Below are 16,451 nucleotides of genomic sequence, written 5' to 3' on the forward strand. Positions count from 1 at the left end.
GTACAGTAATGGGAAATCCAGAGTTTTGCCTGTTTAGCGTTAGCCGTTAGCTTCACCAGCCGATCACACGGTCATGTGGTTTTTGCGCACTCCAGCTGTTCTATAGGACCTCCTTGCTACAAACTGATCCACCAGCATCCCAAAGTATTTAAAAATATCACTTCCCTCTTTGTTAAGCGTCACAAAAACTGCAGCCCAGCACTAAAAAAATAACTGTCAGACCTGTTAATGTAACAACTGGCATTTTGGCGTCCTCAARGACTGTCCTAATTTGTACTGGAACATTTGAACACTTTCCCTTTTCGACTTAAAGTGCATCAMCAGGGCTGGAGAGCGTGACTTATTTGTTTATAACATAAACTTGTGACGAGCACTAGCAGTTTGTCACYGAGAGCAGTAATATCTGTTCCCAAGAGCAAAGTAACAACATAATCTGCAACACTTAAGGCTATGAAGATGATAAATAACGATGTTGTTTCTTTGTTGGAACATAAATCAGTGACCACTCAATATGAGCAGCTAAAAGAAAGAAACAAGCTGAAAGGATGGATGAGAAGGTCTGGTGATTGTTACATATTGTTCATGACTTTACTGTGTGAGTGTTACTCACCAACTCATACATGAAATCTGGGTCAGAGCTGGTGGACAGCAGCTCGGTGCTGGTCAGGGCCTGGTCAGCAAACGAGTAATTTTGAAAGGCRTCCCCAAAGGGAGGCTCCATCCCACTGACGCTGGGCTGCAGCAAAACAGAAATAGAAAAACCCAGAACTGGAGTGAGCGAGACGTAACACAAATCACCAGCAACAAAGTCAAACAAACACAAAGGACTTCATGCCTTCGGTTTTACTCACATTAACAGAGTTYGGCTTATAAAAACTACTTTCTATGGTCCAGAATGCGATTTAGCTTTATTTCCTCCAGACATTTTAAGACAAATAAATCAGTCAAACAGAAACTGCAACCATCAGATCTGAATCACCGCTGCACCGGATGTTAGCACCACTGCTGAGTGATAAACAGCAGCTCGTTTTCATTTTAATTATCTAAAGTTGTCTGTTGTGAACTATGTGGAGATTCTCAGTGGAGTGATTTGTTTAATTCTGCATCTAAAACCAAAGAAATGTTTGATTTTCATTCAACATATTTGGGAGGAACAGCACAGAAATAACTGTCTGAAAAACAGGAAACCCAACACTCTGTTCAGGATGACAGAGATATATATGGTTTATGGTCATGTAGAGAAGTGATGGCACCTAAAAATATGCCTCAATATGAAGATGAACCGTTACGATGTCTAATACATGGTTGTGTTGGGAGTTAAACATGAAATCTGATCGTTCTGCCTTCTACAATCTGATAAAACATTCAGCCGGAAATTCTCCTAATAGTTTATTTTCRGTCAAAGTTGAAGATAATTCTRAKTAACGTTTGAYGGAAAATTCTTTGTAAGTACTTTCTACTACAAGGAAAAAGCTTTGTGGGAGGACAATCAATAAAAAAACCATATTTCAAACAGAATTAAATAAAAAGATGTAACATTACATGTTAGTTATGTAATAAAAGAAAACAAGGCAACATTTAAAAAGTTTTATCTGAATAAATAAATGTAAAGAAAAAGCTATCAAATTTGTGTAAAAACTTACAAAATCTAATCAAAACAGTCATAAAAAATTTGTGTTTTTGATTAAAACAAAAGTCACACAGAAGAATAATGTGTTTCCATGTTAACTGCATTAGTTAAAGCTCTAATATTGCTTTGATCAATAGTGACTGAGAAGAAAAACATTCGATGCATCTCTGGTTCTATGAGCATGTCAACAACTATTGAACGTACTGCAATTATTTAGGAGAGAGAGAGCAGATGTATGAGGACAGAGAGTGCGAGAGCAATAAAAAGGAGTCTTTACACAAACTGGCAGAGCTTTGAAAAAGAAATATCACCACCAGGCAGTGGGCGAGTTGTGTTATAATCAGGGTTGCACATAAAATTTTTGGTCTGGTTCTCAGGGAAGAACCTAGGGTTATCATTTGTTTTCTTTCACTCATTTAACACATTTATCTAGAGGGGCATCAGGGCATCTAACATCCCCCTGTTCTGTTTTATGACTCCTATCAGCTGCAACGTCTCAGGACATCATGCCAAATCAGTCCAACAAGTTTTTTGTTTAATCTTTTTTACTCTACATAAATTTTGTAAACTACTTAAGTGGCCAAGGGGCTGGAAGTATGTCATATAAACATCACAAACTGAACATTTCATGGTTAAATGTATTTTAGACTACACATGTCCCTCAGATGGACAACTCCTGTTTGGTCTGGATCTTCAGCTTTGGTTAAACCAGATTTCCACACTCTCCAGTCCAAGCAGCAAATATCTGTCTTTCACACAGAGCAAAATAACTTAAAACATACAAATGTTTTATTTGTTAGACTGATTCCTTTTTAAAAGACTATTTTATTCAAAAAGATTATATTATTTAGATGGTTTCAGCTAATGTAATTAATTATTCTTCATATTACATTTATCCCAGAAAAGCTGTGTCACAGTATGGTTCTAAATATAAACAACTTTAGCACATCAAGAACCTTGTTTAGTGTTTTTTTTTTTTTATAAAATTGTGAATGAAATTTGTGGATCTTTATGATAAATTCAAATAACATTTAAAACTCATTCACCTAAAGCAGTGGTTCCCAACCCTGGTCCTCAAGGACTCCTTTCCTGCATGTTTAGATGCTTCCCTGATTTGACCCACCTGGTTTGAATGAATGAGTGATTAACAATCTTATGAAGACCTGCTGAATAGCAGGGAAACAAGTAAAACATGCTGGATAGGGGTACTGAGGACCAGGGTTGGGAACCACTGACCTAGTGAACATGGCATGTTGTTTTTATTTTTTTTAAATCTATATAATTTTTTTGACGGGGGTGTTGTTAAACAGAGAATCATCTTTGCTTTAATATGAGGCAAACAAATGTTCTGTTAGAGTTAATGTGGTTTAATTAGAAGAACTCAAACAGTGACGCTCACAGAAAGCCTCTGCCTGCGYGATGCCGACACAGCAGTCTCTCAGGAGGAGAGTTTAGTCACTCACACAAAGTTGGACAGATCTGTTTGATAATGACTCTCRGTAGCKMARGAGCAMAGTGCAGGAGGAGRTGTCAGGACTGACCGCTGCAGCAGCTCGAGYYGAGCCGCTGCTTCAACCTGTYTCTGCTGAAAACTACTCTGACTGAAAGTCCCGCCCTGCTCTGCTCTGATTGGATAAAACGGCTCTGGACTTCGTCTGATTTGTTGACGGCAGTGTCCGTTTAATCCTTATATCAGGGTCCCGCTGTCCTTGGAGGCTTGGTGAGCACCGAACAACGATCCAGTCACACCAGTGCGGCTGGTTATTTATTTATTTTTTTTAAAGAAATCTGGTCGCACTCTAGAGCCTTGCTAGCTGTTGTTTTGACAGACAATCTCAGGTACAATCTTAGGTACGCAAATGAGCTTTATGACGTTCCATCTGCTGCACACCGCTTATGTGCCACCCTGGTTATAATGAACAAATCTAATTCAGTTGTAGCCTGTTACATTTTACAGCTGTGCTCCACAAGGGTGTTATGTTTGAGCAAAGCAGTGTAAATAAAGTCCATGTTTATACAGATTTTACTCCTTATTAGTAGAACTGTTTTAGATGCATAGCATTGCAAACATGTAAGATTCTGAATGGATTTTCAACCACTAAAAATCTGTTTTCTTAATAAGAGTCAGCAGTTTATCCTAGTAGAGGAGCTGTGACTTCCTGTAGTTTCATCTTTTTTGTTGCAGAATTGTAAAGAACTTGTCTGTAAACAATAGTGTAAGTTTTCAGATCATGACTGTCTTTAGTGATGGATTTGGAATGTTTAATGAACACAATGCTAATCACATTAGCTTTTCTATGGTGTTTTCAATGTTAAGTGAGCATCAATGCTAATTGATGGTCAGCAGCTTATGACTAATAAGTTAACAAACACCRTGTATTTGGCATGAAAATAAATGAAACTGTTTATTTAGGTAAATAAGCCAAGTTTTAAATTCCAAGAAAATCAAAATGTACCTAAACCAAGAGCATTTCCATTTTCTGCAAAAATGCAGTGTAAATACTTGATGCTGAAACATTTTTGCTCAAAAACAAAAGATGTACAAAAAGTTTGCACTTTGTTGTAAATTACTCAAAAAAGTTGAAAATATCAGAAAAGTAATTGAAAAAGCTGCATCTAGTACAAAGAAGCAGAAAGAGCGTGTTTGCTGAATTAAGCAGCTGCAATACGTAGCTGGTGAATTTAGCTGGATAAAGACCAACATTAGCTGAATGTAGCTAAAATGTGGATTAAATTGYATAAAACAGCTAAATGAAGAATAACAGCTTAAATTAGCAGAAATAAGCTGATAGAGAACCAAAAATATTAAATAAGCAGAATAGCTGAAAACACCAGAAAGATAGCTGAAAAAGCAGAAAAAGCTATGTAATATTAAAAGTAAAAATAGGCTATGGTTATCAGCTGCAAAATATCTATTATATGATTAATTGGTCTATAAACAGATGTTTTTACTAAAGTACTGAATATGAATAATATCTCTGAAAATCTGACAATTGAAAAAGACTCGACTGGGTTGTGTTCACTGTGATGTTTCTAGGGGGGCATGGCCGATTTATTGGCACCGATTTCCTTAATTCTGGGAGAGATCAGCAGATATAAGATTGGTGGAAAAGATAGGCTTCTCATCTACCTCTACAAAGGTCTGAAAATCAACCACTGTCCTCTTTTTTTTGTACATAGAATTTGTTTAGTTTTTTAATGAAATTAATAAATTATTTAAACAATTAAACAATAAACAATTTTACCTTTTACCTAATGTCCAGTTAAAGTAAGTTTGTATTGTTTCAAGGGTATTGTTCAGTGTTTTTTCAATAAAATAGGACTGAAACATTGAAGGTGTACTACTTGATAGTGTCAGTTATTTAAAAACAATCGTATCGGCCAAAATTGGATTTGGCAGGTCARACTTTTTAAAGATCGATGATCATGTTTCTGTTAATTCAGCACTGCAGAAAACAAATACTTTTCACACTCAGCAGTCTTTGTACTTCTTTAAAAGGATTCACTCACTTATTTATTCATTTTAGCCCATCTGAATCAAGTTTACTTGCTTACGCCACACTGCAGGGTCAGTCAATCATCTGTAAAAATGAATCACATCAGCGATTCTGTCTGTGTCTTCCTCCCAAAAATATTCTTTGTTTATAAAATTTGTGATAAAAATTGAGCAGTTTTGTATTTTTAGGGCTCAGGTATTTCAGAACTTGTTTTTGCAAAGGATTAGTAACATGTTTGCTCTTGTTTCAGCCATCTTGAGCAATTTAGTAGACAGTATTTACACACAATCAGTAATAAACTTATCTACCAGCTGACAGCACAGATCTGAAGGGTTTTTTTTTGCACATCTTACCTGAGGCATTGCCAGGCACAGCTTAGAGCTCCAGCAGCGGGAACCTCTGGGTCTCCTGTCCAGTCCCACTGGTGTGAGATTGTCAAATCAACACAATAAAACACTGTTGATGGAGACAATCACAAAGTCCTGGAGGTTTCAGCCTCCCAGGCTGGAGGGACCGGGAGAGGGACTAGTAACTTAGTCAAACCCGGTTTGGTGTGGTCTGTTGTAGCCTGGTGCGTTTCTGTCTGCTTCAGGTCTGTGGTAAAAACAGCGAGAGAAAACATCAACCGGTTATAAAAAAGTGAAAAAAGCAAAACAAAGACAAATTTTCAGGTACACAACTGCCAGTTTTATGTCTCACACCAAACTACAAGGTGTTAAATGTTGCTTTACAGGTATTCAAATAAAACAAAAATCTAATTTACCRTTGACAGCATCCTGGTAAAGAACGTTTTAAAATGGCACAAAGACAAGCAAACACAACCAAATCCATCTGATGAACAACGAAAAACTATCAGAATATATTTTTCCTGAAAAAGAAACTGAAAATAAATATATATTCAGTTGTACTAATTGGGTTGATGATTTGTTTTCACAGCCACAGAACTTAAACATCTTGTCGTCATTAAGTCAACCCTGAACTCTAACACCCAACGATTTCAGCAATGTGGAAAAACAACACAGATTCATAAAATTTGATATGAAAAACGAACCCACTGTAAAATCTGGAATATCTTGAAATGTGATTCCAACATGTCTTGATTTTGTCAAACATGTCAGTATTTTTTAAAGTGATGTTCACAATAAATTAAAGATCATATTTTGTCTGCTGCAGCCTCCTGTCTGTGTAAAGTGACCTGTTGAAGCTCAGCTCTCCACTCAGACAGCTATGGAGAAAAAAAACAGCCCAAACACAACAGACATTAAAATACAGCAGAGCGCTATCCAAACTACTTCTATGACTCAGGAGAAAAATGCTTTCACCATTGACTGAAACTGCAAACATCCCTTCAGCAAACTCAGCCCCAATCAAACAGCATCATCAAAAGATGTCAAGAAAACAGAAACGAGATTAAAATGTTTTATGAAAAATCTTAGGGCAACTAGAAGTCTTCTGTATAACAAAATGTTCTGGAGTCCCATATAAGGCCATCAAACTGACATTGAAGTCTCGAGTTAGCACAAAGTAGGTCATGCAACAGGACAGTAATATCACCTACAACAGAACTATTAAAAATAATAAAAATGAAAAACTGAACTCAAGTCTAGACCTCAGCCCAAAAAAAATCCATTGCAGAACTCAAAGAGAATCAGTATGTATATTAATAATTAGACACAAGGACGTAACGTGGAAACTGAAGCAAAAAAATACAAATAAAAATAAATCACAAGCAAGCATCTCCTGTAGATCCAATATAAAATTTATATAAATGATAATTTGCTTTGTAAAAATTAGTTATTTAATGCTTAAACCTAACAAGATTGCATGGCCAGAGCTTTCAGCCCCACATCTTGAGTGAGCAGACTCTGGTTCCAAAAGTACAACAAAGAAATGGTTGTAAATTCACCCAGCTTTAAAAAAAAAAGWRCCAAAGATGCTTCATTCTTTATTTTAGGTCAATAAATTGAACCTAAAAGAAGGTCTGTAATGCCCAAAATGAACAAGCACTTCAAAGACAAGGGGGTATCAACCTTTTCCACAACAGAGTGAAGGTCTTCTGAGGTCAGATGATGACATCAAGTTATCGGTGGTTCTACAAGCCTTAATGTATTGTTTGACACACTTTTCAGTAGTGCTGGGCGGTATACCGTTTTGTACCGAAAACTGGTTTTTATTTTTGTTATGATATGACTTCTGAATACCGGTGTAAATAGCCTGAACACGTGCGGAACGTTTCGTCGCGGCCGCCAGTGAACTGTTTCCCTGGGGACACGTTTCCTTGAAGCACCGCTAAGCACATTAGTATGCTAACATTTTTGTTGGAACAACTGGCGGCGGGTGGTGTGTTTCAGCCGCTTATATGGTCTGACGTAAAAAATAAACATCCCGTTTTCACCATCGCTGAATGTAGTAAACAACTCTTCAGTGATGTGCACAGTTAGATTTAACGCGCTACGTTATAATGGAGACGTTATTTCATGGAGACTTCAGCGTGCTTCTTATTGTGAAAAAAGCCCGGGGTGAAGTAGTTTTGTAGTGTAGCAAAGATGACTGGTGTGCAAGGTGAGTTGTCTTTTTAAGTTTTATTAACACGCAATGACAGACCAGATAATGATTTTTTCTCAACCCCTCACGATCGGACCTAAATGCATGATTACCGTCTACAACCAGGCGAGGAGGGAAACAGTGATACGGAGAGAGGTACAGTAAAAGAAAAAAGTCAATAAACAAAGTTTGTACATTTTATTATCAGCTGAACTGTGAGGAAAAAAAATACCGTCAAATACCGTGAAACCGGTGTAACTGTTGAAAATACCGTGATATATAATTTGGGTCATACCGCTTAGCTCTACTTTTTAGGATAACTATGCTCTTTTTCCCCAGTGAACAAAGACACAACAAAGGTAYGTGTTGTTTATCTGCTGCTCTCTTTACTCAATTTTATGACCTGATAAGAACCACGGTTGGTTGCTGTAATCATTTCCTGATCTGTAATTATAAGTGAAAAAAATATGTGCTTATTTTGTACWATGACTGTGCTTTTCATACAAATGTGTACCTCTTTGTACCTTTGGATGCCACGGAGACTAAACGCTTTTTACTGTTCCTAAGGATGACACGGTCCCTCAAAAATGGTTGGACTTCACTTTTGGAAATAACCCTCCTTTGAAAAAGCGATTGTTATATTTGTGCGAGGCCCTTTACCGATGACAGCTCTCTATACATTTATAGTATATATGTCAATGTCAATTTTATTTGTATAGCACTGACCAAGCGCTTTACAATTTACACCAATTATCAAACCATAAAATGAAGATTAAAACAATACAAAAATAAAAATAAAACACAGAGATATTCACATATCATTTATAGTTTCTTCGTAGCTTAACATTGGCATATTGTGCAGTTATGAACAGCAAAACAGGTTTCTAAACTCCACAAGGCCATTTGTAAACTCCACCATGGTTGATAAATGTGAACAAAAGCAACTCTTGTTCTGGTAATCCGAATGCAAAATACTTTCAAATAGTCGGCAGTCTGTGCACAGCTACCTTGGTTAACTGAAGCTTATTGCTACTTCCGGTGTTTCTGGCAGGAAGTCCTACCCATTATCATTTCAGTATCACCCACAGAAATAAGGTGAATAAAATGTTTTTTTTACAACAAAAAACAACACTCCCATGAAAGGTTGTAAACGGGATTTAAGCATTTTTGTGAAGTCGTGCTGAAGTTGGAATGTCTGTAACGGTAGGAGGTTCTTAAAGAAACGGAGGCCAATTTCAAGGCATTTATATAGGATTTGATGTAAAGTCAAATTTATTTTTGATATAATCAGCATTTTTATAACTACTGAAGGTAACAGTTACTTGACTGTGGGATAGAATTAAACTATATGCCTGGAAAATACATAATACCCCCTTCAATTACATCACTCATTATGATTCTCTTTATTAGACGAGTCAAGCCTATTTTAATTGTGATACTTCCTTATCTCACTTGCAGTTCTTTGCTTACTCTCTGAAGAACTCAAACACAAAAAAACAATGTTGTTTTTCGTAGTTATAAAAAAACAAACTTGAACTGAGACAACCCCAGCAGTGATCACGACACAAAAATTATACACCAGTCTGACCTCTCTGTGAGTTCAAACAACTTCACTTCCCTTTGCTCAGCGATGACAAAAATAAACTTCTCACCCCTTGACTGTTCAATCTCTGTATATACAGACTTTGCATAAAGTCAGGAAGTGCCAAAAAAAACCTGCAGCACTTACGACTGAGACAACTACAATTGTAAAAGCAACAGCTTCAAAACCTCCACAGCACATACAAGCACACAAATCTCTAAATGTAATCATTACATTTGTCATTTACGTTTAAAAGCATCTCAGTCTCTGAAGCACAAATATCAAATCTCAGTGAGCGTTTCCTTTCTAGACATCTATGTCTGGTTTCATTTGCAACAGAGGCAAAATGAGGAAACCTACTGTTTAAACACAACAAAACAACACTAATTCAGAACTATGACAGGGAAACAGAAGGCCTCTGTGCTCAAGAAGAGATTTTAGAAACAAGAAACAAACAAGAAAAAAAAAACAAGTGAAAGCTCTGATAGTGAGAATGAAGCACAGCGCTTTTTCCAGAGGCAGAATTTAATCCAAATCACTGATCAGTAGCTAACACAGGCTGTGAGGCAGAGCCRGATATTTATGACTGAGCTTAGTTCTGCTGAAAACCGTCAAGAACAGCAGATTTTCTTCAGGACTACTTTTAAATTGAAATGATCTTTTCCAAGACTGAAACAAATGCAAAACTTTCACAGCTGTCTGCAAAAAACAAGGTCAAATAAAATGAAGCATCTAAACAGGACAGACTTTTTGTAGCTTCATGCTTCAGATCTGAGTCTAAACAGGTTAGAGGTTAATAAAATCCTGACTTTCATTAAAGATATGGTCACAATGAACTAAAGCTTTATCTCTGAACTGCAGCTGCTCCCATTAAATCACATCGCTCCAAACTATTTAAAATTCTGCTGCTGTTACTTCTGATACATTTTTTGCAAATAACTTTGACATGTGTGGTCCTAAATGTAATTTCAACAGGAAGACATGGCTTCCTGTGTGAGTCGCTCACATTAATACTGATGGACTCARCACAGATCTTTTAGGACTGTAAAGTAAATTGTTTACAGACACCATATATTGTCCCCTCAACACAACACTCTCACAGTCAACATCAAAAATCGATAACATTTACAGGTTTATGTATAAATGGGGTTCTAATATCAGATTACTGTTGACCTCATTTTATTCGTGAATGAACTACAGGTTTTCCAATGTTGATCAGTCACTGTTTAGATGAGATTACAAGAAAAAACGAAACATTAAATCCACTRTAGTTTCTATGCCAGGTCACTAGCTGGTGCTGTRGTTTTTATRTTTTACGACACAAAAACTTGATCAGTATTTGTAGAATGTGAGAATTGCGTTTCTGAATTCAACAAGTTTTAGTGTCAGAGAAAACGATGCTGCTGTCGCGTACATGAACAGCCGAAACGCAACAGAAATGTCACGTTATCACTTAAATCAGTGATGGGTAAATAGGGGTTGAAGCTGCTGAGTAGTAGTGTTGGTGAGACCGGTCTCAAGACTAAGACCACTTTTTGATGGTCTTGTCTCAGACTCGACCACATTTATACTCGGTCATGTCTCGATCTCAGACATGAGAACTCTGAACTTTATTTCATGACCACAACTACGGAAATATCCCTAAAATGAAAGAATATGTCCAACTTATTTACTAACATCTTTGCTTTCATTGGATTCAAAACATACTTATTCAAACCCAAGTGTGACTTGTTGCTATTTATATATTTTTGTTACCGCTGTCACCCACCCCCTTTCACTCGTACACGGTACTCCAAGAAAGTGAGCAGTGGTATTCTGGAAGCAGGAGAAGACATCTCCAAAATCTTCAGTAAAACAGTTCAGCTACTCAACTCAAAAATAATTTAATTGTAAAACAACATCCAGGAGAAAGCATACAGAGACTTGTAAATTCTGCAGCGTTTCCTCTTCAGAGGCGGTAGGGACTATGTCAAACTTATCGTCACTTAGAAAGAAAACACAAAGAAAGGTATGCTATGCGTCAGTGATGCTAGCAAAGCTAGCTAGCAAATGTTAGCAATCGGCCTCTATCAAAATTCTTTACCCGGCCCTCACGCAAAAATTTATCCACTACCTGTCTGTTCACCTGTTTACAGTACACCGTATATTTTAGGGAACTAGTATACGTTTTTTTTCCAGTCTTGGGTTAGGTGGTCTTGACTACAACACAACTGCTGAGACTTAACTTATAACAGTAAGTCATTCATACTTTTACAAAGTACAAAAAGTAAAAAGGTAAGAAAAAACTGCATTCATCTCATAAATGAAGAAACAAGCAAGAGATAAAACCTTGTTTATGAAGGACAGCAACAAATATTACAAAAAGTCATTACTTTATTATTAACTTTTATAGCAAACCCCACTGACATCAGATATCTCCTTTTTTTTTTTTTAAAAAAGGAGGCCTGGGAATGAAGGCAGCCTAAACATGCTTAATTTTGTTCTGTGGGAGGAAAAATGAGTATCCAGAGAAAAATCACGCAAACATGAGGAGAATATGAAGACTCCACACAGAAAGACCCCTGAGCTTGAACCCAGGACCTACTTACTGTGAGGCAACAGTACCACTAAGCCACCATGCTACCCTAATTAATCCACAAGTCGTAATGTTTGTAGAGCATGGCAACAGAATAATAATAGATGCTAAACAGCAGGTCATTGTGCTAAAAGGTTAGGAACTGACTGTTTATGTAAAAACATGCTGGTATGAGCAATTCCACATCTTACAGATTTTGAACTGACTCAGAGGATTTATAATCCTTTTGAAAAGCATTAGAAATGCAGCAATAAATGCTATAACAACCTGTTAAAGTGATGGCATTCAGTCTTTTAGAAACTTGACTGTTTTGTGTTAATATTTTTGTGGCTTTCTTTCTGATAAAGTACCCAGGAAAGCCACTGTGCATGCATAATATCTGCAGATTTCCTCATTAAAACAAACTCACAGAATGACATTTAAGAATTTACTGTGTCAAGAGTGAAGGCTGGTGCAGCAGTCTCACTGTCTCTCTCTCGTTTACATGCTCGAGCTTTTTGCACAGCTGACACAATCTTCTCAAGGGTTCATCTGCACTATGGTAACAGCATAGTTCTCATTATTTGAAAAAAAAAAAAAAGTGATCCTTTACTTCACCTTCTCAATCAACACCACTAAATGAGTCCTTCCAATGTTTTACTTTCACATAATGTTACTTTGCCATAAAAACACAGGAGCTGAATTTGATTATTGCAAATAAAACCTCCGAGTTTAATGAAATTATGCTTTTTAACCGTGAAGATTATGAGATTCTTTTGAAAAGTGATCAGAACCAAACCAGACCTACCTCTACTGTTACCAAACCTGCAACATTTGACTTTTATAAAGTTAGAAGCGACACAAGCAGACTGTCATAACAAAATGTGCCGGAAAAGCACCAGGAGGGTAATTCAAACCTGACCTCATCACATTCAGCTGCTGTCTAATTAATGAAAAGCATTGTAAGTCTGAAAGGCACCATGCAATAATATAATCGTGACATCATCTTGTATCATTTAACGCGAAACCTTTATGGCAATATTTATGAAGCGATGTCCTTGGCTTTATTTATACATCAATTCAATCGATTTAAACACGGCTTTGCATTTGTTGCATCAGTACCGACTTCAGTTCACCGAGCAGATTTTTTTCCATCAGTAAATGATGCTGAGGATTATTCAAGCACAGAATTACAGAAATGCGTGCTAAACAAAATGTGAGGGTTTTATTTAGTGTTTTGGACCACTGACTACCTCAGTTTTACAAAACCCTGCGGCTCAGAATCAGGCGTTTTCTTGTTTCAGCACTTAAAGCAGACAAGTATTGGAACGGCTGGCTGCTGTAATCTTCTATTCAGATGTGTGTGATTTTTTAAAACCTGACAATTAGAGAAGTACAAAGCTGGTAATTAAAACCAGGTCATTTGTGCTTTTCCTGCCCAGACAGATTTGTGTGTTTGTTCAGTTAGAACTGATTGATTTATATACCACACATAAAAAGCAGAAGGTCACAAAGCCATCAGTAAAAGGGTGAGCCAGGCTTAGCCATACAAACAGATACAATTAAAGCATGAATTACTACGAAAATGTGTGAAAATGTGTTGGGTTTCTTCAAAGAGAGAGCCTCGTGTGTTTTTAAATGTACTTATTTTGGCCCAAGAGTAGCTTTAACCTAAAACAAACTGAGATAGCTCAGTGGTCAGCGATACGGTCATGAAGCCCAGGTTGTGTCAGAAAGGGCATCAGTCATTTTAGCCAAATTTCTTGTGAGAGTTCACTCGCTGTGGTGACCCCCAGTCCCTCACAGAGGGGAGCAGCCAAAGAAAAAYAACCTTTAAACTAAATACTTTGCAAGTAAATGAGAAATACTTGTGGCTAAGATGGTTATATGATTTTCCAATTGAAATGTTTAGTTATCGTGTTTTGATATAGTACTCTTATGCCTGCTTATCATTGAAATTGTTTATTTTGTGTGTTTTCCCTTATCCCTTCAAGTGGCCTTAGCATTTGCCAGGCTATTATGTAAAAAAAAGAAATAAACAGATTGGATATCATGTGCATAAAAAAATGCTGACTTTTATACAAAAACAATTTATTATTTTGAAAAATGCATGAATTATGTACGTGTATAATACAGGCAAACATGTTTTATTTCCTAAAAAGTATCCTTACTATCATTACAGATGAAATACAAATGAAAACAATAAAAATATAAGATGTTATTCCCTTAGTAAATAGAAACAGCAAATTATTAGATGCTACAGACAYTGTAGTCCACAACAGCCTGAGGATATTATTGTTATCTGAGTAACAAAGAGATAAGACCAACATTAGCTCAGAAAGTGCTGATTAAAAGACAACGAGCTCTGCATTTCAGAAATAAAATGCACAAAAACATCCACACAGTCGGTAAAAAACACACAAATAAAAAGTCTATGCATTGTAAGCTTATATATTTCTTTGTTTTTAGGCCTGAAAGCTCCAGCATCTCCATCACTACTAACCTTTACAAACAGAACAGGGATATAAGCGCTTAAATGGTCTATAATATCCATCAGTAAAGACAGAAAGTCACCAGTGTCTCACCAGTCCGTTCACCCATCACAGATCTCCAGCAAAGCAAAACAAAACCTCTAACTAACCGTATGTGCCAACACCCACGTAATCCAGCTTTCTCATTGGTCTGCCGCCGATGACGTCCCGCCTTCCTGGGCCTCTGACAGGCCGAGGAGACTGTCAATCTCGGGAGCTGCTCCATCATAAACAGCTTGTTTCAATCTAGGTTGAAGCAGTAGATAAACAACTCCGAGGCCTACATGTCCGTGCCCTAGATATCTGAGTTTAGGAGATATTCAAAGTATGACYTACCATCGACAGTAAATATTTAGTACTCTACAGTTTTGTGTTTATTTCTGTCACATTTATTCATGTTCACCACGAAGGAGAAACGCCTAATTCAAAGTTTCTACTGCCAATATTAGGGTTAATGAATCGCAAAGGAGCCAATTAGATAAAAAACAAACAATCACGCTTAACAATGCTATACTGAAGTGACTTCATTGGTAAGGTATTTGGCTTAAAATACACGAAAAATACAAAGTATGTGAAACCTTTGTCCACCAACACAGCCTGTGTTTAGCGTTGGGGGGGCGTGTACCTCCTGACTGCCTCAAGACTGCATTAAGTCAACCTGAATCTTACTTTAAAAAACACACAAATTTTATATGTTAATACCAGGAGATATAGTCGAAAACAAATTCATTTTGAATTCTAATGTATTTTACAAATAGTTAAAGTACTGGTTAATCTCCTTACATAACAGCAGTTTTAAACATAGTGACCCAGAATCACACACACAGCCTTTCTGGAGCTATAAAGACACAACACGAGTTATTTAAAGACAATAAAAATACATTTACTTCAGCTCATCTAGAAACAAGAAGCTGCCAATATCCGTGCACTTCCTGTGAGACATTTATAAAAGCTACGGAAAGAAGGCGAAAAGAGTCCCGAGAAACATATTTACTTGCCGCAAATAACTGCGGGTTTTGCTGCGGAAATTGTGTCTTGCTTTCTTTTTTTTACCCGCAGCTCAGTCAGTATGGCCTCCGTCCGCCACCCCCCCTCCTTTCCTCATCTCAGCTAAACACACAACAACCAGTTAGCTTCGAAGCTAACCCACCGCGGCGGAGAAAACTAGCACCCGTCGCTGGGTAAAGTTCACCGAAACGCGTTGATACCGCCTCTACTTACATTTAGGACTCCCATATGCACGTCCCGTCCGGTACCGGAGCTCGTGTAGAATCCGGTGCTGGAGTAAAAGCCGTTCCCTTTTCAATGGTGTCCGCACGCTGTTGAAGCTCTCTCTCGGGTTTGTTTTGTTTTTCTCCTTCCTGACGGCTTTCTGGAAAGCGCGTGACCACCCGATCACGTGGTGCGCCGCCGACCAATGGGAAGAGAGCATGAAGCAGCAGGAAAACACTTTTATTACCATTTTCACCCTTTTATAAATAATTTATAGTGGGCTGGAAAGTAAAAGTAGAAAAAATGTTTTAGAATTTCTGAGAAAAAAATTAAGATCTCCATAAAACAAGATAACTTAATAATATAGAGATGAAGGACTGTTTTTTCTTTCTAAAGTGTGAACTTTATGTCATTCTTTCATTTTATTATTTTTATTTTTGTGTTTTTAAAGGTAAATGAATGATGAATCTGTTTTKATTGGCTACGTTTCTTATCAAAAGTTTGATTTTTAAAAATCAAACTATGCTTCCTTTGTTTACATTTGATTTTCTGCACCACTAGCCAATTTTATTACAGGTTTTCATTTAATTAATTAATTAATTAATTTTGTCCCAGCAATGGAATGTTCCAGATAACTCTACCTCATCCTAGATCAGACCCCCAAACATTCCCAACCCCCACCCTGTTTCTGGGAAAGAGAAACTATTGTGAAACTTAATATTGCCTTAAAATAAATGTAAATGAATATATAAAGAAACAAAATGGACATTTAACTAAGCTATATGGGTCTTGAAATATTTTTAAGTAGATAAAAATACTAAAATTTCAATTTTATATTCCATTTATTCCTATCTATCTATCTATCTATCTATCTATCTATCTATCTATCTATCTATCTATC

At 36.9% G+C, this 16,451-nt stretch overlaps 1 protein-coding gene across 3 annotated transcripts in view; it reads right to left on the reverse strand.

Annotated features, from left to right (window-relative positions):
- Positions 1 to 15,727, reverse strand: part of crebrf (creb3 regulatory factor) — a 35,127-nt gene extending 19,400 nt beyond the window's left edge. Inside the window, exons 1-3 of one of the 3 annotated variants that reach the window (XM_014017669.1) lie at positions 15,560 to 15,727; positions 5,481 to 5,721; positions 611 to 736 (exon numbers count right to left, since the gene is read on the reverse strand). In XM_014017669.1, the coding sequence (XP_013873123.1) occupies positions 611 to 736; positions 5,481 to 5,489 (135 nt within the window). In that variant the 5' untranslated portion in view covers positions 5,490 to 5,721; positions 15,560 to 15,727. Of the gene's footprint in view, positions 1 to 610; positions 737 to 5,480; positions 5,722 to 14,310; positions 14,411 to 15,559 lie in introns of those variants that run through there. The other 2 variants (XM_014017670.1, XM_014017672.1) reach the window with 2 other exon arrangements.
- Between the last annotated feature and the right edge of the window lie 724 nt (positions 15,728 to 16,451).

Source organism: Austrofundulus limnaeus, unplaced genomic scaffold (assembly GCF_001266775.1).
Source record: "Austrofundulus limnaeus strain Quisiro unplaced genomic scaffold, Austrofundulus_limnaeus-1.0 Scaffold174, whole genome shotgun sequence".
Lineage (NCBI taxonomy): Eukaryota > Metazoa > Chordata > Actinopteri > Cyprinodontiformes > Rivulidae > Austrofundulus > Austrofundulus limnaeus.